Source organism: Amblyraja radiata, chromosome 15 (genome assembly GCF_010909765.2).
Source record: "Amblyraja radiata isolate CabotCenter1 chromosome 15, sAmbRad1.1.pri, whole genome shotgun sequence".
In the NCBI taxonomy this organism is placed as follows: Eukaryota; Metazoa; Chordata; class Chondrichthyes; order Rajiformes; family Rajidae; genus Amblyraja; species Amblyraja radiata.
The window spans coordinates 58033956-58057506 of record NC_045970.1 but is presented as its reverse complement, the minus strand read 5'-3'; the positions used below and the strand labels follow the sequence as shown (position 1 = coordinate 58057506).

The 23551-nt window shown below is 47.5% G+C and overlaps 1 protein-coding gene and 2 gene segments (V, D, J or C); 1 reads left to right on the top strand and 2 right to left on the bottom strand.

Moving 5' to 3' along the window:
* Positions 1 to 8120: 8120 nt before the first annotated feature.
* LOC116981476 lies at positions 8121 to 9208 on the bottom strand. The segment is given in 2 exon segments: positions 8121 to 8587; positions 9163 to 9208. Coding segments are annotated over 2 exon segments (513 nt in total).
* A 3108-nt stretch (positions 9209 to 12316) lies between these two features.
* On the bottom strand, positions 12317 to 18868 carry LOC116981475. The gene is made up of 3 exons (XM_033034527.1): positions 18823 to 18868; positions 17738 to 18246; positions 12317 to 12496 (listed from the first exon to the last, which is right to left on the bottom strand). Exons 1-3 carry the CDS (start codon positions 18866 to 18868, stop codon positions 12317 to 12319), a joined length of 735 nt encoding a protein of 244 aa, XP_032890418.1.
* A 2831-nt stretch (positions 18869 to 21699) lies between these two features.
* On the top strand, positions 21700 to 22915 carry LOC116981474. The segment is given in 2 exon segments: positions 21700 to 21745; positions 22326 to 22915. Coding segments are annotated over 2 exon segments (636 nt in total).
* Positions 22916 to 23551: the final 636 nt, after the last annotated feature.

Sequence of the window (23551 nt, the reverse complement as noted above, 5' to 3'; positions counted from 1 at the left end):
GGTCTCTCCGTTGCCGGACCCGCAGGTCCAGGAACAGCTTCTTCCCTGCGGCTGTCACACTACTCAACAAAGTACCTCGGTGACTGCCAATCACCCCCCTCCCCCCGGACACTCCTCCCACAGGAAAAACACTATGACTGTATGCATGTAAATAGATTTATTTATCGAAATCATATTCTGTGTCGCCCTTCCAGGGAGATGCTAACTGCATTTCGTTGTCTCTGTACTGTACACTGACAATGACAATTAAAGTTGAATCTGAATCTGAATGCAAAGCATAGTTCATCACTATATCTCCGACCATTATAAATTTAAACCCAATCCATGTGTTTTCCAGACACCAGACATGGCGATTCTGTTCGCCCTCAGCACGGAGCACAGAAAGGGAGTTGGTGGGTTTCAGCTGCGCCGATGACACCGCAAGCCGCCCTCGAGAGAAACTGAGTGAGTTGGGAAGAATTTTCAGGCGGCGGGAAACCACAAACAGCAAGCGCGGTGCAGACGTATCTCGCTGCAGCAGGCAAAGCAGAAACTGATGCTTTTGTAGGAAGGTTTCACTGGTTTCCATCACTGTGCGGCTAAAGGCGCAGTAATAAACTGCAGAGTCGCTCAGCTCCAGCCCCGATAGGGTTAAACCGATGAATTTTCGATCGGTCTGGAGCTGGGAAGAGAAGCGATCGCCTGCAAATTCGGATTTCTCCTCGGTTCCATGTGAATATTTCCTCAGTATGAACTCGGGCCTTGAGTCCTAATGATGCCGGTACCAAAATAAGTAGTAGGTCGTTGCTGCGGTATCATAGGTGCAGCTGAAAGTCACCCTTCTACCTTCTGTGCTGACGGCAGCGATTGTGTGACGGTATCTCCATGATTGGGATCTGAAAAAATATATGGATTATGTTTAGGTTTGTCATGCGTGCACCGAAATACGCGGAAGACCTTTGTATTACATGCCACCCAGACACATCAACTGATAATATACTTCAATACAATCAAATCAAACGCACGCTCAATAGATAGACAAAGGGAAGACAGAGAGTTCAGAATAAAGTTATTATTATTGTAGCGAATCAGTTCCAGAGACAAAGGCCAATGTCGACACTGGGGTAGATACGCATCGCATAGTTCCCTTGCATATCGAGGTGAATCGAGCATTGCAGCGGCTTATAGGTAGGAAGGAACTGCAGATGCTGACTTAAACCGAATTTAGACACAAGAAGCTGGAGTAACTCAGCGGGACAGCCAGCCTCTCCTGGCAAAAGCAATAGGTGACGTGAAGAAGGCTCTCGACCCGAAACATTACCTATACCAATTCATTTTATCCACGGCATATGGATGGCGTTTAGATAATAACGGTCTTGCCATTTACATATAGGGAAATATTAGACCGGTTCGCATTCGTAAATAGCCGGATTAACTGTTGCGATTTTACCTATCAGGCATGCTCCCCACACAATCCAAATGGCAAATACGTGCATTTTCCCTGTGAAAAACTATTTGTGAAATTCCCTCCTCGACCTGGTGCTGTGCGGCTTTCGGATGTTCTCGCCTCTCCTGCTGGTGCTGGTGGCGCTGTGGTAACGGTGGGCGGGAAGCGACTGACTTCCGCCTACCCCAGCTTCCTCCTCAGTTGGGATTCGGTCAGCGTTCTTTCAGGTTAGGCATGTAGTGACTGGTCCTCACCGCTGTAACAGAGAAAACTCGACTCGGCTTTTGTGAGGAACTCTAAGGTATCATAATGTAAAGGAACAATAAGGAGCGGGTCAATGCGGGATTTATAGGCTACGTTGATTGCCTGGTGAAATGTACGTTCTGTTTAAATTTAATTCCGAGTTAGATATGACCCCGATTCCCACATCGAATCGCAAGGAACGGATTCGATGCGAGATAGAAGCAAGTTAGGATGCGTGGCCACCTTTAGAGTATTGCATTCCGTTTTGCGCAATTGTCATATGAAATATGTTGTCCAGCAGGAAAGGGTGCAGAGAAATCTTGCGATGATGTTGTCAGCACCAAAGGGACTGAGTTTTGTTTTGAGATAGAGCGCGGAAACTGGCCCTTCGGCCCACCGAGTCCGCTCCTACCAGTGATCCCCGCACATCAACAATACCGTACACACAGTAGGGACAATTTTACATTTTCTAACAAGCCAAGTAACCTGCAAACATGTACGTCCTTGAAGTGTGGGCGGAAACCCAAGATCTCAGAGAAAAACCTACGTAAGTCACTTGGAGAGCGTACAAACTGTACATACAAGCACCCGTAGTCGGGATACCCTAGTCTTTGGCGCAGTAAGGAAATAGCTATACGGTTACGTCACCGTGCCGCCGTGCCACTGAGCTACATGGTGAGGATGAGTTGGCTAGGACTTTATTCCATGATGCGCAGGGGGGTGAAGGATGTCCAAAATCATGAGAGGAATAGATCGAGTAAACGCACAGAGTCACTTGCCCCGTATAGGGGAATAGAGAACCAGAGGATACAGGTTGAAGATGTGTGTGTGTGTGGTGGGGATTTAATAGGAACCAGAGGAATCTTTTAATAGGAATATTTTTACACAAACGGTGGTGGGTGTCTGCGTCGATCTGCTGGGGTAGGTAGACGAGGCAGGTACCATCGTAACGTTTCCGACAGGCATTTGGAAAAGATAGGCATGGAGGAATATGGGCCAAGCGCAGGCTGGTGGGATTAATGTAAATGGGACATATTGGTCGCTGTGAGCAGGTTGGGCTGAAGAGTCCGTTCCCACACTGTATGACCCCTGTTTCCCCTTCCCCTCCCCCGCTTAGGTTCCCTCGCATTCTCTCACCATCTTGTGCCCGAATTCCATTTGCCCCTTAAAATAACGTTTTATTTTACTGTTTCTCGTTATAGGTGACAATAATAAACCAAATCTAAACTAAATTGAACAAAACTAAACCAAATGAAACCAAACTGAACTGATCGTCATGAAACTCACAGACATGACTTGGGAGCCGTTCAACGCACAATGACTTTCAGGTATATACGTGTCGTTACGTTATCTCATCATATAACACCGAGCTCCTTGTGTAACACTATTTTGCTTTTATTGCTTCAGATTTTTCCTTATAAGGGCAGTGACTCCAGCGCAGCTGTTCCGTCAACAGATAGACCCCACCCCGCTCACCGCTATTGGAGAGCCATGGGAGACACGGGGCAACAACGAGGGAGCGCTCTGATTGCCGACGGCACATCAACAACTCAGCTGACAGACACCATGTGGTTACTCATTATCTGGATGGCGTGGGGAACATTTGTGATAAGTAACAGCGACACACATGCATTTCCCCTTCTCTTTTACTTGTGAAACTGGGTATGATTCTGAGACTTTAAATCTCGCACATTTGATATTTTTGTCCCGTTTGGATCTATTTTTACAGATCACGGCCGTGCAGATTCTGTCACTCAGTCGCCGCCATTAGCAGTGAAGACAGAAGGAGAAGCAGTGACGTTGTAATGCACCTACAAAACCCCTGGTGCCTACAGTATATTCTGGTATCGACAGATGCCCGGCTCAGAGCCCGAGTACACTTTACGGAAAGACAGCGATGACTATGAACGGAAAGCGGAGTTTGCTAAAAGTCGTTTCACTGTCGAACTCCGCACCGAGAGTAAATTCATCAGTTTGACCATCTCAGATCTGGAGCTGAGCGACTCTGCAGTTTATTACTGCGCTTTGAGCCGCACAGTGATGGGAATCAGTATACACCCGTACAGAAACACCAGGCGCCTTGTGGCTCGCGCTGGAATCTAATGCAAGCCTCACACGGGTTCCTGTTCGCGATTTCCTGTCATTCTGAGAATTATTTTCAAAGTAGTTTTTGGTACGATTTGCGCAGGTGCACCGGTGGCTTGCTTCCTATTCGCTGAGAGCTGTCACCCTTCCGTTACTAGTCCATGCTCGTGTCTATTCTCTGCTCTGTGTCTCTCTCTCGTTACAACAGCTCCGAAATGAAAATCTCGCCTCTTCCCAGCTTCTCAGAAAACGCGGTATTCGAAATGTTCCTTGTTCTATTCGGATTCCAAAATTCTTTATTCAAAGCCTCCCATGAATTGTGATCATTTCCCGCTGATTACGATGATCACAATGCCATTAATAAGCTATTTTAGTCCAGGCTGCTAAACAGGGTTTCTCCACTGTTCCGACAGCGCCACAGACACGGGTGTGAACCTGACCTCGCCGTTGTCGGTGCGTAGTTTGCACGTTCTGCTGTTCGTCCAAATCGATCGTAATATATCGGTTAGTTGCAGAATATCTTATTCAGAATAGGGGAGACAACAACCCGAGGGCATGGGTATAAGGTAGAGGGGGCGGGGGTGGGTGTTGGTGTGTGTATGTATGTGTGTGTGTGTGTGGGGCGGGCGGGGGGGGGGGGGTAATAGCAACCTGAGGGGTAACTTTTTCCACACACGTATGGAACGAGCTGCCGGAGGAGGCAGTTGAGGCAGCGAGTATCGTAACGTTGAAGAAACATTGAGACGGGGACATGCATTGGACAGGTTTAGAAGGATATGGGCAAATCTCAGGCAGGCGGGTGTACTAACATTCTGGAGTAACTCAGCGGGCAGGCAGCGAGACCGAACCGGCACATTAGTCAGCCCCACAGATTAACACTATCCTACACACACTGGGGATAAATTACACTTACACCAAGCCAATTAACCTACTTACTTGTACGCCACAAATCTCGGGAAAACCCCACGAGGTCACGGCGAGAAGGCACAGACTCCGTACAGACAGTACCCGTAGTCGGGATCGAACTCGGGTCTCCGGCGCTGCAAGTGCTGTAAGGCAGCAACTCTACTGCTGCGCCACCGTGGCCGCCCGGAATTAAATTTGGTTGGGTTGGAATGGTGGGCAGGATAAATAATTCACGCGAATGCTTTGAGGTTTGGGAGCGCACCGTGAATGTTGGTAAATGAACACAACGCATTTTCGAGCACAATAATAACGATAGGCACCAAGTTAAAAAAAGGTTTCCACACGATAAAAAAAAAACCTTCAAAATAACAAAATTGCCTTCTCCTCCTTGAATAAACTGTGATCTGGCAAATGTTTGATGAAGCGAGGAGTTGATCTCATCATTGAAACTGGAGATGAAATAATTTCGTACCCGGCTTTCCATTTACATGTAGGAAAAGATTAGACCGGTTCGCATTCACAATGATGGTCGACGTTCCGTCGGAGCAAGTAGCCGGATTAACTGTTGCGACTTTACCTGTCAGGCATGCTCCCCACACAATGCAAATGGCAAATACGCGCATTTACCCCGGGAAACCCTATCTGTGAATGTGTCTCCTCGACCTAGAGCTGTGGGAATTCGGATGTTCTCGCCTCTCCTGTTGGTGCTGGTAGCGCAATGGTACCACAACACAAAGGAGCGGGTCGGGATGGTTTGGTATCTTACGTTGATGGCCTGGCGAAATGTACTTTCCGTTTAAATTTAATTCGGAGTTACAAATGATCCCCATTCCCATATCGAACCGCAAGAAACGGATTCGATGCGAGATAGATGCAAGTTAGGATGCGAGGCCACCTTTAGAATATTGCGTTCCGTTTTGGGCACTTATCATATGAAACATGTTGTCAAGCAGGAAAGGGTGCAGGGAATACTTGGGATGGTATTGCCAGCATTCAAGGGACTGAGTTTGTTTCGTGTAGTTCAGAGATAGAGCGCGGAAACGGGGGAGGCAACAACGTGGCATTCAAACAGAAACTTTAGAGCGATAATGAATGATACCGAGATTGAAAATGTATCGCTTTTTGGCGACGAGGATAAACATCATCTTCTTCTTCTGTGTGTTCCCTACATTGGCGATATTCGGCTCGAGTGGGGAATGCAATGTTGCTCATTGCATAGGAGCGCAGTACATCGAGTCCTTTATTGCCAACGTCATCGCAGACGCGGACAAGAGGAGAGCGATTCCACACTTGCTCGTTGCTAGCATCGCGGAAGCCTGGCGCGGCTCCGATTTCTGAGTTGGTGTCAACCATGCAACACCAGCCCCCGAATCCATCCGTGGTCGGCAAAGGGAAAGGGCTCGATGAACGGAAACGATGATGAAGTGAGTCTGTGTAACCTACAACGCATCACGTGATCCTGCGTGCCGTTTGCAAAAACTCATATTGACACTTCCTACTTGCAGCAGGAAGCCCCATCTACCGACCTCGTTCTGCAGTTTGCCAGGATACTGGTCCCAACAGGGTTCAAGTGGACACAGCTCCAGCAAATGGTTTTATGTTTTTGCTGTAGATTGCATCACCCCTCATCTGTTGAGTCGGTGTAACTATCGGGTTACAGAACCAAAACGATTAGGAAAAAGGAGGGGCAGAGTGGTCCAGTCAATTAGAGGCCGGGTCGGACATTAGTGGCGAAGTTAACAATATTAACCTGTACTGCCGGGTTCCAAGAGGCAGTCCACAAGCCGTAGTCCGCGCAGGGGAGGCCCAATGGGGAAATTTGCGAGAATGTGGTTGGAACAAAGGATGCTCCATATGGCCAACAAAGAAACAGGCATCGTACCAATCCCTGCTGTTATCTCCACCAGTCCCTCCCTCACGAGAGTCCATCCACTAATACTTTAATCCTCACGTGGGGATTCACCGTTCGTGTACTACTCCTCGTCTCACGCATTCCATTTTCTTGTACAGTGTCTGGCAGGTGCAGTTGATTTCCTCCAACGCATAATGTTATTTTTGCTGCAAATTCCTGCATCTCTAGTCATTTGTGACATGTCTTTAATGCACTACAATGTTTTTATTTGCGCGATCATAAGCAACCCAGAAAATGAACAACGCATTGCGAAAGTGTCAACCGTGTTCTCTTCCCTGGAAAACATAAGGTTTGACCTGATTTGAACGCCAAGACGCTCCTCCACTTTAACAACGCTATGTCGCACTTCAAATTGCTCCAAATTATTTTGTTGGTTGTTTATCTCCAGATTCAATGATGCGATCCACTCCTCGCTTCATCAAACATTTACCAGATCACAGTTAATTCAAGGAGGAGAAGGCCATTTTGTTATTTTGAAGGGGGTTTTTTAGCGTGTGGAAATTTTTTTTTTAACTTGGTGCTTATCTTTATTGTTCTCCGCGAAAATGTGTTGTGTTCATCTACCAACATTCACGGTGCTCTACCAAACCGCAAATTATTCGCGTGAATGATTGATCCTGCCCACCATTCCAACCCAACCAAATTAAATTCCGGGCGGCCACGGTGGCGCAGAAGTAGAGTTGCTGCCTTGCAGCACTTGCAGCGCCGAAGACACGGGATCGATCCCGTCTACGGGTGCTGTCTGTACGGAGTTTGTATGTTCTCGCCGTGACCTCGTGGGACCTCTCCGAGATCCTGCTGACTAGATGTACTGCTCTCAGCTGCAATGAGCTACATTGCGTTCCCCAATCTAGGCGAATATCGCCAATGTAGGGAACACACAGATGAAGAAGATGATATTGATCGGCGTCACCAATAAGCGATACATTTCCAATTTCGCTATCATTCATAATCGCACTAATGTTTATGTTTGAATGCCACGTTGTTGCCCCCCCCCCCCCCACCCCCACGCCCCCCAGCTAACAATAATATTAGACATTTCCTGTACCAGCGTCCGTTTTGATCTATCATTTTCACACGTTACCGTTACATATCTGAATCTCCCTCTCCCCTGAATTTCAGTCTCGACCTGAAACATCACCCATCTTCTCTCCGGGTATTCCTCCTGTCCCACCTGCATTTTGTGTCTATCTTCGGCAGGGGACTGCAAGATTTAACTTCATAAAGTAGAGTACAGGCCGGTGCACATCGTCCCCATTGTGGACATTGGGATTTGATTCTGGAATTGATGCGCTACAATGTGGAGAACTTTATTCTGCACTCTTTATCTTTCCCTTTGCTCTATCAATTGCACTTCGGTTTGAATGGGTTGTATTAATGGATCGTTATCTGGTCTGCCAGCTAGTATGTAAAGCAGAGTTTATCACTGTATCTCTGACCATTATAAATCTAAACCCAATCCATGTGTTTTCCAGACACCAGACATGGCGATTCTGCTCACACAGATGCCGCCATCAGCACGGAGCACAGAAAGGGAGTCGATGGGTTTCAGCAAGCCGCCCTCGAGAGAAACTGAGTGAGTTGGGAAGAATTCTCAGGCGGCGGGAAACCACAACCAGCAAGCGCGGTGCAGACGTATCTCGCTGCAGTAGGCAAAGCAGAAGCTGATGTTTTTTGTTGGAAGGCTTCACTGGTTTCCACCACTGTGCGGCGACAAGCGCAGTAATAAACTGCAGTGTCGCTCAGCTCCAGCCCCGAAAATGTTAAACTGACTAATGTTCTATCGGTCTGGAGCTGGGCAGAGAAGCGATCGCCTGCAAAATCGGCTTTATCCTCGCTTGCACTTGAATGTTTATACAGTATGAACTCGGGCCTTGAGTCCTGATGATGGCAGTACCAAAATAAGTTGTAGCCCACGTCTGCGGTTTCATAGGTGCAGCTGAAAGTCATCGACTCTCCTTCTACCTTCTGTGCTGACGGCAGCGATTGTGTGACGGTATCTCCATGATTGGGATCTGAAAAATATATGGATATGGTTTAGGTTTGTCATGCGTGCACAGAAATACGCGGAAGAGCTTTGTGTTACATGTCACCCAAACAGTTCAACTGATAATATACATAAATACAATCAAATCAAACGCACGTTCAATAGATAGTTAAAGGGAAGATAGAGAGTGCAGAATAAAGTTATTATTATTGTAGCGAATCAGTTCCAGAGACAAAGGCTAATGTCGACACTGGGGTAGATATGCATCGCATAGTTCCCTTGCATATCGAGGTGAATCGAGCATTGCCGCGGCTGAGAGGTAGGAAGGAACTGCAGATGCTGACTTAAACCGAATTTGGACACAAAAAGCTGGAGTAACTCAGCGGGACAGCCTGCCTCTCTTGGCAAACGGAATAGGTGGCCTGAAGAAGGGTCTCGACCCGAAACATTACCTATACCAATTCATTTTCTCCATGGCATATGGATGGCGATTAGAAAGTACCCGGCTTTCCATTTACATATAGGGAAAGATTGGACCGGTTCGCATTCACATGGTCGACGTTCCGTCGGAGCAAGGAGCCGGATTAACAGCTGCGACTTTACCTATCAGGCATGCTCCCCACACAATCCAAATGGCAAATACGCGCATTTTCCCTGTGAAACCCCTTTGTGAAATTCCCTCATCGACCTGGTGCTGTGCGGCTTTCGGATGTTCTCGCCTCTCCTGCTGGTGCTGGTGGCGCTGTGGTAACGGTGGGCGTGAAGCGACTGACTTCCGCCTACCTCAACTTCCTCCCCAGTTGGGACTCGGTCAGCGTTCTTTCAGGTTAGGCATGTAGTGACTAGTCCTCACCGCTGTAACAGGGAAATTCGACTCGGCCTTATAAGGAACTCTAAGATATCATAACATAAAGGAACTGTGAGGAGCGGGTCAATGTTGGTTTGATAGGTTACGTGCATGGCCTGGCGAAATGTACGCTCTGTTTAAATTTTTCTCCGAGTTAGAAATTATTCCCATTCTCACATCAAACCGCAAGGAGCGGATTCGATGCGAGACAGATGCAAGTTAGGATGCGAGGCCACCTTTAGAGTATTGCGTTCCGTTTTGGGCACTTACCATATGAAACATGTTGTCAAGCAGGAAAGGGTTCAGAGAATACTTGGGATGATGTTGCCAGCACCCAAGGGACAGAGTTTTGTTTAGTGTAGTTCAGAGATAGAGCGCGGAAACGGGCCCTTCGGCCTACCGAGTCCGCACCTACCAGTGATCCCCGCACATTAACAATACCCAACACACACTAGGGACAATTTTACATTGATAACAAGCCAATTAACCTACAAACATGGACGCCTTTGGAGTGTGGGCGGAAACACAAGATCTCAGATAAAACCCTCGCAAGGCGCGGGGAGAGCGTTCAAACTGTATACAGATAATGGTTCATAGTAAAGCCCCCCCCCCCCCCCACACACACACACACACACCTTCAATCTGTATCCTCTGATTCTCTACTCCCCTAAACGGGGCAAGTGTATCTGTGCGTTTACCCGATCAACACCTTTCATGATTTTGGACAACTTTCACCCCCCTGCGCATTATGGAATAGTCCAAGCCACCTCATCCTCACCATGTAGCTCAGTGGCACGGCGGCACGGCGACGTAACGGTGTAGCTACTTTCTTACTGCGCCAGAGACACGGGCATCCTGACTACGGGTGCTTGTATGTACAATTTGTACGCTCTCCCCGTGACTTGCGTGGGTTTTCTCCGAGATCTTGGGTTTTCACCCACAATCCAAAGACGTACATGTTTGTAGGTTAATTGGCTTGTTATAAATACCTAGACTGTGGAACAGCATCCCTCTTCCCATCAGAACAGCCCCCTCCATCAACTTTTTTAAGTCTAGACTGAAAACTTATTTCTACACTCAAGCTTTTCTTGAGGTCCTCTGTGAGAGCGCTGTATGTATGCACCTATGTATGTATTGTTGATCTCTGTACAACTGTTTGTATCACGTTTAGTACCTGCACCAATGTAAAGCACTTTGCACAACGAGAGTTGTTTTTAAATGTGCTATAGAAATTGACTTGACTTGACTTGATCAATGTAAAATTGTCCCTGGTGTGTGTAGGGTATTGTTGATGTGCGAGGATCACTGGTAGGTGCGGACACAGTGGGCCGAAGGGCCAGTTTCCGCGCTGTATCTCTGAACTACACGGATGAAACTCAGTCCCTTGGGTGCTGGCAACATCATCGCACGTTTTCTCTGCACCGTTCCCTGCTGGACAACATCTTTCATATGACACGTACCCAAAACGGAACGCAATACTCTAAAGGTGGCCTCGCATCCTATCTTGCATCTATCTCGCATCGAATCCGTTCCTTGCTGTTCGATGTGGGAATGGGGGTCATTTCTAACTCGGAATTAAATTTAAACAGAAAGAACATTTCGACAGGCAATCAACGTAACCTATAAATCCCGCATTGACCCGCCCCTCATAGTCCTTTACATTATGATACCTTAGAGTTCCTCACAAAAGCCGAGCCGAGTTTCCCCTGTTACAGCGATGAAGACGTTTCCTTCCCCCACCCAGTCACTACGTGCCTTACCTGAAAGAACGCTGACCGTGTCCCAACTGGGGAGGAAGTTGAGGTCGGCGGAAGTCAGTCACATCCCGCCACCGTTACCACAGCGCCACCAGCACCAGCAGGAGAGGCGAGAACATCCGAAAGCCGCACAGCGCCAGATCGACGAGAGAATTTCACAAAGGGTTTTTCACAGGGAAAATGCGCGTACTTGCCATTTGGATTGTGTGGGGAGCATGCCTGATAGGTAAAGTCGCAACAGTTAATCCGGCTACTTACTCCGATGAAAGGTCGACCATCATTGTGAATGCGAAACCGGTCTAATCTTTCCCTACATGTAAATGGAAAGCCGGGTACTATCTAATCGCCATCCATATGCCATGGAGAAATTGAATTGGTATAGGTAATGTTTCGGGTCGAGACCCTTCTTCAGGTCACCTATTCGTTTTGTCAAGAGAGGCTGGTTGATCCGCTGATTTACTTCAGCTTCTTGTGTCTAACTTCGGTTTAATTCGGCATCTGTAGTTCCTTCCTACCTATAAGACGCGGCAATGCTCGATTCACCTCGATATGCAAGGGGACTATGCGATGCATATCCACCCCAGTGTCGACATTGGCAATTGTCTCTGGAACTGATTCGCTACAATAATAATAACTTTATTCTGCACTCTCTATATTCCCTTTATCTATCTATTGAGCGTGCGTTTGATTTGATTGTATTTAAGTATATTATCAGTTGATGTGTTTGGGTGACATGTAATACAAAGATATTCCGCGCATTTCTGTGCACGCATGACAAACCTAAACCTAATCCATATATTTTTTCAGATCCCAATCATGGAGATACCGTCACACAATCGCTGCCGTCAGCACAGAAGGTAGAAGGAGAGTCGATTACTTTCAGCTGCACCTATGATACCACAGAAACGTACTACACCTTATATTGGTACCGGCATCATCAGGATTCAAAGCCCGAGTTCATACTGTGGAAATTTACAAATGGAAACGAGGCGAAAGCCGGTTTTGCAGGCGCTCGCTTCTCTTCCCAGCTCCAGACCGATAGAAAATTAGTAAGTTTAACCCTTTCGGGGCTGGAGCTGAGCGACTCTGCAGTTTATTACTGCGCCTTTAGCCGCACAGTGATGGAAACCAGTGAAACCTTCCTACAAAAACATCAGCTTCTGCTTTGCCTGCTGCAGCTTGATACGTCTGACCCGCGCTTGCTGTTTGTGGTTTCCCGCCGCCTGAGAATTCTTCCGAACTTACTCAGTTTCTCTCGAGGGCGGCTTGCGGTGTCATCGGCGCAGCTGAAACCGACCAACTTCCTTTCTGTGCTCCGTGCTGAGGGCGGCATCTGTGGTAACAGAATCGTCATGTCTGGTGTCCGGAAAACACATGGATTGGGTTTAGATTCATAATGGTCTGAGATACAGTGATGAACTATGCTTTACGTCCCTTCTCTTCTCCGACACCTCGCCCCCGCTTCCTCCGAGAAATCACCTTCTGTAATCTAAAATCCATTGATCCCCACCATCTCTCTGACCTGCTCTCCACCTCTCTCCCCCTGTACTCAACCCATATCTCACCTGATGATCTCACAAACCATCTGAACTCCACCTTGTCTACCTCCCTTAACATTATGGCCCCCCTCAAAACAAGAACCGTAACTTTCAACACATCTTCACCCTGGTATACACCTGCATTTCGTAAACTGAAACAGAGTGATCGCCGACTTGAACGACTCACAAAGAAATAATCTCTCACAGTCCACCTTGAAGCTTACAAACTCCACCTCACTGACTACAAAGATGCCTCATTGCTGCAAAATCTACCTACCTCTCCTCCATGTTCACCGATCCCTGCCTAAACCACAGATCCCTCTTCTCCACAGTGGGCAACCTCCTCATGCCTCGAGCAAGCACTCTCCCTATCTCTACTCCGGATCTCTGCAACTCATTCCTCCACTCTCTCGCTGATAAAATCAGCACCATCTATCAATCTTTATCCCCTGTACCCGACTCCCCAGCATCTACTCCACCACCTACCAGGGCCCCTCATTTCAACATCTCCACTGACCTTCTTACCCCTCCTCCACACTACTTCCTCTCCCAGTTTGTCCTGGTCACCCCTACTGAAATCTCCAAACTCATCAGCTCTTCCAAACCCACTACCTGCTCCCTCGACCTTCTCCCCACTCCCCTGCTGAAGTCCTGCCTCTCCGTTCTCTGCCCCTACCTCACTAATCTCTTCAACTCCTCATTGTCCCAAGGAATTGTCGCCTCCGCTTTCAAAACTGCTGCTGTCACACCAATCTTCAAGAAACCTGGTCTTGATCCCTCCTCTCTCATTAACTACCGCCCAGTCTCAAACCTCCCCTTTCTTTCAAAAACCCTGGAGCGTATCGTTGCGTCGCAACTTCATTCCCACCTCCTTGCGTATAACCTACTTGAACCCCTCCAATCTGGCTTTCGCCCCCTCCATAGCACAGAAACGGTTCTCCTCAAAGTCCTCAACGACCTCCTTACCTCTGCTGACACTGGTTCCCTCAACATCCTCATCCTCCTCGACCTGAGCGCAGCCTTCGATACAGTGAACCATAACACCCTGTTCACCAGACTCAAAGACCTCGGCATTGAAGGCTCTGCACTCGGCAGGCTCCGTTTCTACCTTTCCCAACAGATCCCACTTCATCTCCCTCCACAACCACACCTCTGCTACAGCAACGGTCACTCAAGGCGTTCCCCAAGTCTCCGTACTCGGCCCCCTCCTCTTCATCATCTACATCCTCCCCCTTGGTCAGATACTCCGCTACTTCAACCTGGACTTCCACTGTTACGCCGATGACACCCAGATCTACCTCGGCACCAAATCCGCCCACAACACCCCCCCCCTCTCCCATATCAACACCTGTTTGTCAGCTATAATAACCTGGATGCAACATAACTTCCTCAAACTCAACAGCGATAAGGCAGAATTCCTCCTCATAGGCTCCAAAGCCACACTCAGCAAAATCAATAACCGCACTCTCACCATCGACGGCACCACTGTCTGTCCATCTCCCCTGGCCCGCAACCTTGGCGTGACCTTTGATTCCATCCTCTCCCTTGAGCCTCACATCCGCCATGTAATAATCTATCAAAACTCTTTAGATTCTGGAGTAGTTCCTGAGGATTGGCGGGTAGCAAACGTAACCCCACTTTTTAAGAAGGGAGGGAGAGAGAAAACGGGGAATTACAGACCAGTTAGTCTAACATCGGTAGTGGGGAAATTGCTAGTCAGTTATTAAAGATGGGATAGCAGCACATTTGGAAAGTGGTGAAATCAATGGACAAAGTCAGCATGGATTTACAAAAGGTAAATCATGTCTGACGAATCTTATAGAATTCTTCGAGGATGTAACTAGTAGCGTGGATAGGGGAGAACCAGTGGATGTGGTGTATCTGGACTTTCAGAAGGCTTTCGACAAGGTCCCACATAAGAGATTAGTATACAAACTTAAAGCACACGGCATTGGGGGTTCAGTATTGATGTGGATAGAGAACTGGCTGGCAAACAGGAAGCAAAGAGTAGGAGTAATCGGGTCCTTTTCACAATGGCAGGCAGTGACTAGTGGGGTACCGCAAGGCTCAGTGCTGGGACCCCAGCTATTTACAATATATATTAATGATCTGGATGAGGGAATTGAAGGCAAAATCTCCAAGTTTGCGGATGACACTAAGTTGGGGGGCAGGGTTAGCTGTGAGGAGGATGCTAGGAGACTGCAAGGTGACTTGGATAGGCTGGGTGAGTGGGCAAATGTTTGGCAGATGCAGTATAATGTGGATAAATGTGAGGTTATCCATTTTGGTGGCAAAAACAGGAAAGCAGACTATTATCTAAATGGTGGCCGACTAGGAAAAGGGGAGATGCAGCGAGACCTGGGTGTCATGGTACACCAGTCATTGAAAGTAGGCATGCAGGTGCAGCAGGCAGTGAAGAAAGCGAAAGGTATGTTAGCTTTCATAGCAAAAGGATTTGAGTAGAGGAGCAGGGAGGTTCTACTGCAGTTGTACAGGGTCTTGGTGAGAGCACACCTGGAGTATTGCGTACAGTTTTGGTCTCCAAATCTGAGGAAGGACATTATTGCCATAGAGGGAGTGCAGAGAAGGTTCACCAGGCTGATTCCTGGGATGTCAGGAATGTCTTATGAAGAAAGACTGGATAGACTTGGTTTATACTCTCTAGAATTTAGGAGATTGAGAGGGGATCTTATAGAAACCTACAAAATTCTTAAGGGGTTGGACAGGCTAGATGCAGGAAGATTTCTCCCGATGTTGGGGGAAGTCCAGGACAAGGGGTCACAGCTTAAGGACAAGGGGGAAATCCTTTAAAACCGAGATGAGAAGAACTTTTTTCACACAGAGAGTGGTGAATCTCTGGAACTCTGCCACAGAGGGTAGTCGAGGCCAGTTCATTGGCTATATTTAAGAGGGAGTTAAATGTGGCACTTGTGGCTAAGGGGATCAGAGGGTATGGAGATAAGGCAGGTACGGGATACTGAATTGGATGATCAGCCATGATCATATTGAATGGCGGTGCAGGCTCGAAGGGCCGAATGGCCTACTCCTGCACCTAATTTCTATGTGTCTATGTTTCTATGTCATTAAAACCTCCTTCTTTCAACTCCGCAACATCGCCACTCAGACCCTCTCTCACACCTCCCGCTGCTGAAAGACTCATCCACGCCTTCATCTCCTCCCGACTGGACAATTGCAACCCACTTCTCCTTGGCATCAGCTCCACCTACATCAACCGACTCCAACTGGTCCAGAATGCAGTCGCCCGACTCATCACCCACACCAAATCCTGGCATCACATCACTCCAGTCCTCAAACAACTTCACTGGCTTCCCATCTCCCACCGGATCACCTACAAAATCCTATTCCTCACCTACAAAGCCCTCCACCATCTGCCCCCCCCCCATATCTCACTGACCTCATCTCCCCCTACAAACCCTCACGGTCCCTCAGATCCACGTCAGCCGGTCTCCTCTCCATCCACAAGTCCAACCTCCACAGTTTTGGGGACAGAGCCTTCTCAAGGGCAGCTCCCAGGCTCTGGAACTCCCTCCACCAACTGATCCGCAATTCCGTGTCCCTCACCGTCTTCCAGTCCCGCCTCAAGACCCATCTCTTCACCTCTGCCTATCCTTAGCCCCACGTCCCCCTCCCTTTTCATCTGTGCATTAATTGCCTCATATTGTGTTTTGAATTTGAATTATGTCTTTACTTTGTGTACTAGCCATGTCTCTACTATTTATTTCATTCCCCTTACATGTTTTTCCTCTACCTGCTAAATCTTTGTTAGGTGTCCTTGAGACTCTTGAAAGGCGCCCATAAATAAAATGTATTATTATTATTATTATTATTACATGCTCGATGACAGACCAGATAACGATCTATAAATACAACCCATTCAAACCGAAGTGCAATAGATAGAGCAAAGCGAAAGGTAAATAATTCAGAATAAAGTTCTCCGCATTGTAGCGCATCAATTCCAGAATCAAATCCCAATGTCCCCAATGGGGTCGGTGTGCTCCGGCCTGTACTCTACTTTATGGAGTTAAATCCTGTAGTACCCTGCCGAAGATAGACACAAAATGCAGGTGGGACAGGGGGCATATCCGGAGAGGACATGGGTGACGTTTCGGGTCGAGATGAGATTCAGGGTAGAGGGAGACTAGAGATATGGAAGGGTATGGTGTGAAAACGATAGATTAATAATAATAATAATAATAATAATAATGGATGGGATTTATATAGCGCCTTTCTAATACTCAAGGCGCTTTACATCGCATTATTCATTCACTCCTCAGTCACACTCGGTGGTGGTAAGCTACTTCTGTAGCCACAGCTGCCCTGGGGCAGACTGACGGAAGCGTGGCTGCCAATCTGCGCCTACGGCACCTCCGACCACCACCAATCACTCACACACATTCACCCACATTCACACACAGGCAAAGGTGGGTGAAGTGCCTTGCCCAAGGACACAACAACAGTATGCACTCCAAGCGGGATTCGAACCGGCTACCTTCCGGTCGCCAGCCGAACACTTAGCCCAGTGCGCCACCTGTCGCGTAAAACGGACGGTGATCCAGGAAAATTCGAATATCATTGGGGAGGGGGGAGGGGTGTGTGTGTGTGTGTGTGGGGGGGGGGGGGTGGGGAAGGCAACAACGTGGCATTCAAACATACACTTTAGAGCGATAATAAATGATACCGAGATTGAAAATGAATCGCTTTTTGGCGACGAGGATAAACATCATCTTCTTCATCTGTGTGTTCCCTACATTGGCGATATTCGGCTCGAGTGGGGAATGCAATGTTGCTCATTGCATCTGAGCGCAGTACATCGAGTCCTTTATTGCCAACGTCATCGCAGACGCGGACAAAAGGAAAGCGATTCCACACTTTCTCGTTGCATCCGTGGTCGTCAAAAGGAAAGGGCTCGATGAACGGAAACGATGACGAAGTGAGTCTGTGTAACCTACAACACATCACGTGATCCTGCGTACCGTCTCTATGTGTTTGCAAAAACTCATATTGACACTCCCTACTTGCAGCAGGAAGCCCCATCTACCGCTCTCGTTCTGCAGTTTGCCAGGATACTTGTCTCGAGAGAAACTGAGTGAGTAGGGAAGAATTCTCAGGCGGCGGGAAACCACAACCAGCAAGCGCGGTGCAGACGTATCTCGCTGCAGTAGGCAAAGCAGAAGCTGATGTTTTTGTTGGAAGGCTTCACTGGTTTCCACCACTGTGCGGCGAAAGGCGCAGTAATAAACTGCAGTGTCGCTCAGCTCCAGCCCCGAAAGGGTTAAACTGACTAATTTTCTATCGGTCTGGAGCTGGGCAGAGAAGCGATCGCCTGCAAAATCAGCTTTACCCTCGCTTGCACTTGAATATTTATACAGTATGAACTCTGGCCTTGAGTCCTGATGATGCCGGTACCAAAATAAGTTGTAGCCCACGTCTGCGGTTTCATAGGTGCAGCTGAAAGTCAGCGACTCTCCTTCTACCTTCTGTGCTGACGGCAGCGATTGTGTGACGGTATCTCCATGATTGGGATCTGCAAACATTTACGGATATGGTTTAGGTTTGTCATTCGTGCACCGAAATACGCGGAAGATCTTTGTATTACATGTCACCCAAACAGATCAACTGATAATACACTTAAATACAATCAAATCAAACGCATGTTCAATAGATAGATAAAGGGAAGATAGAGTGTGCAGAATAAAGTTATAATTATTGTAGCGAATCAGTTCCAGAGCCAAAGGCCAATGTCGACACTGGGGTAGATATGCATCGCATTGTTCCTTTGCATATCGAGGCGAATCGAACATTGCCGCGGCTGAGAGGTAGGAAGGAACTGCAGATGCTGACTTAAACCGAATTTGGACACAAAAAGCTGGAGTAACTCAGCGGGACAGCTTACCTCTCTTGGCAAAAGGAATAGGTGACCTGAAGAAGGGTCTCGATCCGAAACATTACCTTTACCAATTAATTGTATCTATGGCATATGGATGGCGATTAGATAGTACCCGGCTTTCAATTTACATATAGGGAAAGATTAGACCGGTTCGCATTCACATGGTCGACGTTCCGTCGGAGCAAGTAGCCGAATTAACAGCTGCGACTTTACCTATTAGGCATGCTCCCCACACAATCCAAATGGCAAATATGCGCATTTTCCCTGTGAAACCCCCTTTGTGAAATTCCCTCATCGACCTGGTGCTGTGCGGCTTTCGGGTGTTCTCGCCTCTCCTGCTGGTGCTGGTGGCGCAGTGGTAACGGTGGGCGTGAAACGACTGACTTCCGCCTACCTCAACTTCCTCCCCAGTTGGGACTCGGTCAGCGTTCTTTCAGGTTAGGCATGTAGTGACTGGTCCTCACCGCTGTAGCAGGGAAAACTCGACTCGGCCTTATGAGGAAAGGATAAGGGGGAAATCCTTTAAAACCGTGATGAGAAGAACTTTTTTCACACAGAGAGTGGTGAATCTCTGGAACTCCCTGCCACAGAGGGTAGTCGAGGCCAGTTCATTGGCTATATTTAAGAGGGAGTTAGATGTGGCCCTTGTGGCTAAGGGGATCAGAGGGTATGGAGAGAAGGCAGGTACGGGATACTGAGTTGGATGATCAGCCATGATCATATTGAATGGCGGTGCAGGCTCGAAGGGCCGAATGGCCTACTCCTGCACCTAATTTCTATGTTTCTATGTTTCTATGAACTCTAAGATATAATAATATAAAGGAACTGTGAGGAGCGGGTCAATGACGGTTTGATAGCTTACGTTGATGGCCTGGCGAAATGTACCTTCTGTTTAAATTTATCTCCGAGTTAGAAATTCTCCCCATTCCCACATCGAACCGCAAGGAACGGATTCGATGCGAGATAGAAGCAAGTTAGGATGCGAGGCCACCTTTAGAGTATTGCGTTCCGTTTTGGGCACTTATCATATGAAACATGTTGTCCAGCAGGAAAGGGTGCAGAGAATACTTGGGATGATAATGTCAGCACCCAAAGGACTGAGTTTTGTTTAATGTAGTTCAGAGATAGAGGCCGGAAATGGGCCCTTCGGCCCACCGAGTCCGCACCTACCATTGATCCCCATACATCAACAATACCCTACGCACACTTGGGACAATTTTACATTGATAACAAGCCAATTAACCTACAAATATGGACGTCTTTGGAGTGTGGGCGGAAACGCAAGATCTGGGAGAAAACCTAGGCGCGGGGAGGGAGTACAAACTGTGTACAGACAATGGTTCGTATTAAAGCCCCACCACACACACACACACACACACACACCTTCAACCTGTATCCTCTGGTTCTCTATGCCTCTATACGGGGAAAGTGACTCTGTGGTGCGTTTTCCCGATCTACTCCTCTCACGATTTTGGACACCCTTCACCCCCCTGCGCATCGTGGAATAGTCCTAGCCACCTCATCCTCACCATGTAGCTGAGTGGCATGGCGGCACGGTGACGTAACGGTGTAGATACTTTCTTACTGCGCCAGATACACGGGTATCCTGACTACGGGTGCTTGATTGTACAATTTGTACGCTCTCGCCGAGACTTGCGTGGGTTTTCTCCGAGATCTTGGGTTTTCGCCCACAATCCAAAGACGTACATGTTTGTAGGTTAATTGGCGTGTTATAAATACCTAGACTGTGGAACTGCATCCCTCTTCCCATCAACACAGCCCCCCCCCCCCCCCCCCCCCCATCAACTCTTTTAAATCTAGACCTAAAACTTATTTCTACTCTCAAGACTTTCTTTAGGTCCCCTAAGGGAGCTGTATGTATGTACTGATGTATATATTTTGATTAGATCCTTTAATAATCTTTTACAGGAAATTACAGTGCCACACCAGCTTCAAGACAGACATAACACCACACATTTCCTCAGATAGCTTCCATACTTAATAAGTTAAAATACAATGAATGAATACTAAAAAAATGCAAAATTATTTTTGTGCATTGTAAAACCTTATAGCAGCTGGTATACAAGACTTCCTATATCTCTCAGTTTTGCACATTGGTGCAATCAGTCTCTGACTGAAGATGCAGCTCTTGATCACCTTCAGGGCGTGGAGTGGGTGAGTTGGGTTGTTCATTATTGAACCCAGTTTGTTCAGAGTTCTGGCCTCTGCTACCTGCTGGACCGTTAGTTGCTCAGCCCCGACCACTGAGCCGGCCTTCCTGATCAGCTTGTTCTTGTTGATCTATGTACAACTGTTTGTAGCACGTTTAGTACCTGCACTAATGTAAAGCACTTTGCACAACGAGAGTTGTTTTTAAATGTGCTATAGAAATAAAATTGACTTGACTTGACTTGATCAATGTAAAATTGTCCACAGTGTGTGTAGGGTATTGTTCATGTGCGGGGATCACTGATAGGTGCGGACACGGTGGGCCGAAGGGCCAGTTTCCGCGCTGTATCTCTGAACTACACGAATCAAACTCAGCCCCTTGGGTGCTGGCAACACCATCGCAAGTTTTCTCTGCACCCTTCCCAGCTGGACAACATCTTTCATATGACACGTGCCTAAAACGGAACGCAATACTCGCATCCTAACTTGCATCTATCTCGCATCGAATCCGTTACTTGCGGTTCGATGTGGGAATGGAGGTAATTTCTAACTCGGAATTAAATTTAAACAGAAAGTACATTTCGCCAGGCAATCAACGTAACCTATAAATCCCGCATTGACCCACTCCTCATAGTTCCTTTACATTATGATACCTTAGAGTTCCTCACAAAAGCCGAGCCGAGTTTCCGCTGTTACAGCGATGAAGACGTTTCCTTCCCCCACCCAGTCACTACATGCTTAAACTGAAAGAACGCTGAACGAGTCCCAACTGGGGAGGCAGTTGAGGTAGGCGGAAGTCAGTCGCTTCCCGCCCACCTTTACCCCAGCGCCACCATCACCAGCAGGAGAGGCGAGAACATCCGAAAGCCGCACGGCACCAGATCGAGGAGAGAATTTCACAAAGGGGTTTTCACAGGGAAAATGCGCGTATTTGTCATTTGGATTGTGTGGGGAGCATGCCTGATAGGTAAAGTCGCAACAGTTAATCCGACTACTTACTCCGACGGAACGTCGACCATCATTGTGAATGCGAACCGGTCTAATCATTCACTACATGTAAATGGAAAGCCGGGTACTATCTAACCGCGATCCATATGCCATGGAGAAAACTAGTTGGTATTGGCAATGTTTCGGGTCGAGATCCTTCTTCAGGTCACCAATTATTTTTACCAAGAGAGGCTGGCTGATCCGCAGAGTTACTCCAGCTTTTCGTGCCTAACTTCGGTTTAAGTCAGCATCTGCAGTTCCTTCCTACCTCTCAGCCGCGGCATTGTTCGATGCACCTCGATATGCAAGGGAACTAGGCGATGCATATCTACCCCAATGTCGACATTGGCCTTTGTCTCTGGAACTGATTCGCTACATTAATAATAACTTTATTCTGCACTCTCTATCTTCCCTTTAACTACCTATTGAAAGTGCGTTTGATTTGATTGTATTTAAATATATTATCAGTTGATGTGTTTGGGTGACATGTAATACAAAGATCTTCCGCGTATTTCGGTGCACGCATAACAAACCTAAACCTGATCCATATATTTTTTCAGATCACAATCATGGAGATACCGTCACACAATCGCTGCCGTCAGCACAGAAGGTGGAAGGAGAGTCGATGACTTTCAGCTGCACCTATGATACCGCAGAAACGTACTACAACTTATTTTGGTACCGGCAGCATCAGGATTCAAGGCCCGAGTTCATACTGAGGAAAAATTCACATGGAAACGAGGAGAAAGCCGGTTTTGCAGGCGCTCGCTTCTCTTCCCAGCTCCAGACCGATCGAAAATTAGTCAGTTTAACCCTTTCGGAGCTGGAGCTGAGCGACTTTGCAGTTTATTACTGCGCCTTTAGCCGCACAGTGATGGAAACCAGTGAAACCTTCATACAAAAACATCAGCTTCTGCTTTGCCTGCTACAGCGAGAGACGTCTGTACGGCGCTTGCTATTTGTGGTTTTCCGACGTCTGAGAATTCTTCCCAACTCACTCAGTTTCTCTCGAGGGCGGCTTGCGGTATCATCGGCGCAGCTGAAACCCACCGACTCCATTTCTGTGCTCCGTGCTGAGGGCGGCATCTGTGTGAACAGAATCGCCATTTATGGTGTCTGGAAAACACATGGACTGGGTTTAGATTTATAATGGTCAGAGATACAGTGATTAACTATGCTTTGCTTACTAGTTGGCAGAGCAGATAACGATCCATAAATACAACCCATTTAAACCGAATTGCAATAGATAGAGCAAAGGGAAATATACAGAGTGCAGAATAAAGTTCTCCACATTGTAGCGCATCAATTTCAGAATCAAATCCCAATGTCCACAATGGGGTCGATGTGCACCGGCCTGTACTCTACTTTATGGAGTTAAATCCTGTAGTACCCTGCCGAAGATAGACACAACATGCAGGTGGGACAGGAGGCATATCCAGAGAGAAGATGGGTGACGTTTCGGGTCAAGACAGAGATTCAGGAGAGAGGGAGTCTAGAGATATGGAACGGTAAGGTGTGATAACGAGAGATTAAAACGGACGCTGGTCCAGGAAATGTCTAATATCATAGTTAGCTGGGGTGGAAGGCAACAACTTGGCATTCAAACAGAAACATTAGTGCGATTATGAATGATAACGAAATTGAAAATGTATCGTTTATTGGCGACACCGAACAACATCATCTTCGTCATCTGTGTGGTCCCTACATTGGCGACATTCGGCTCGATTGGGGAACGCAATGCAGCTCATTGCAGCTGAGAGCAGTACATCGAGTCAGCAGGATCTCG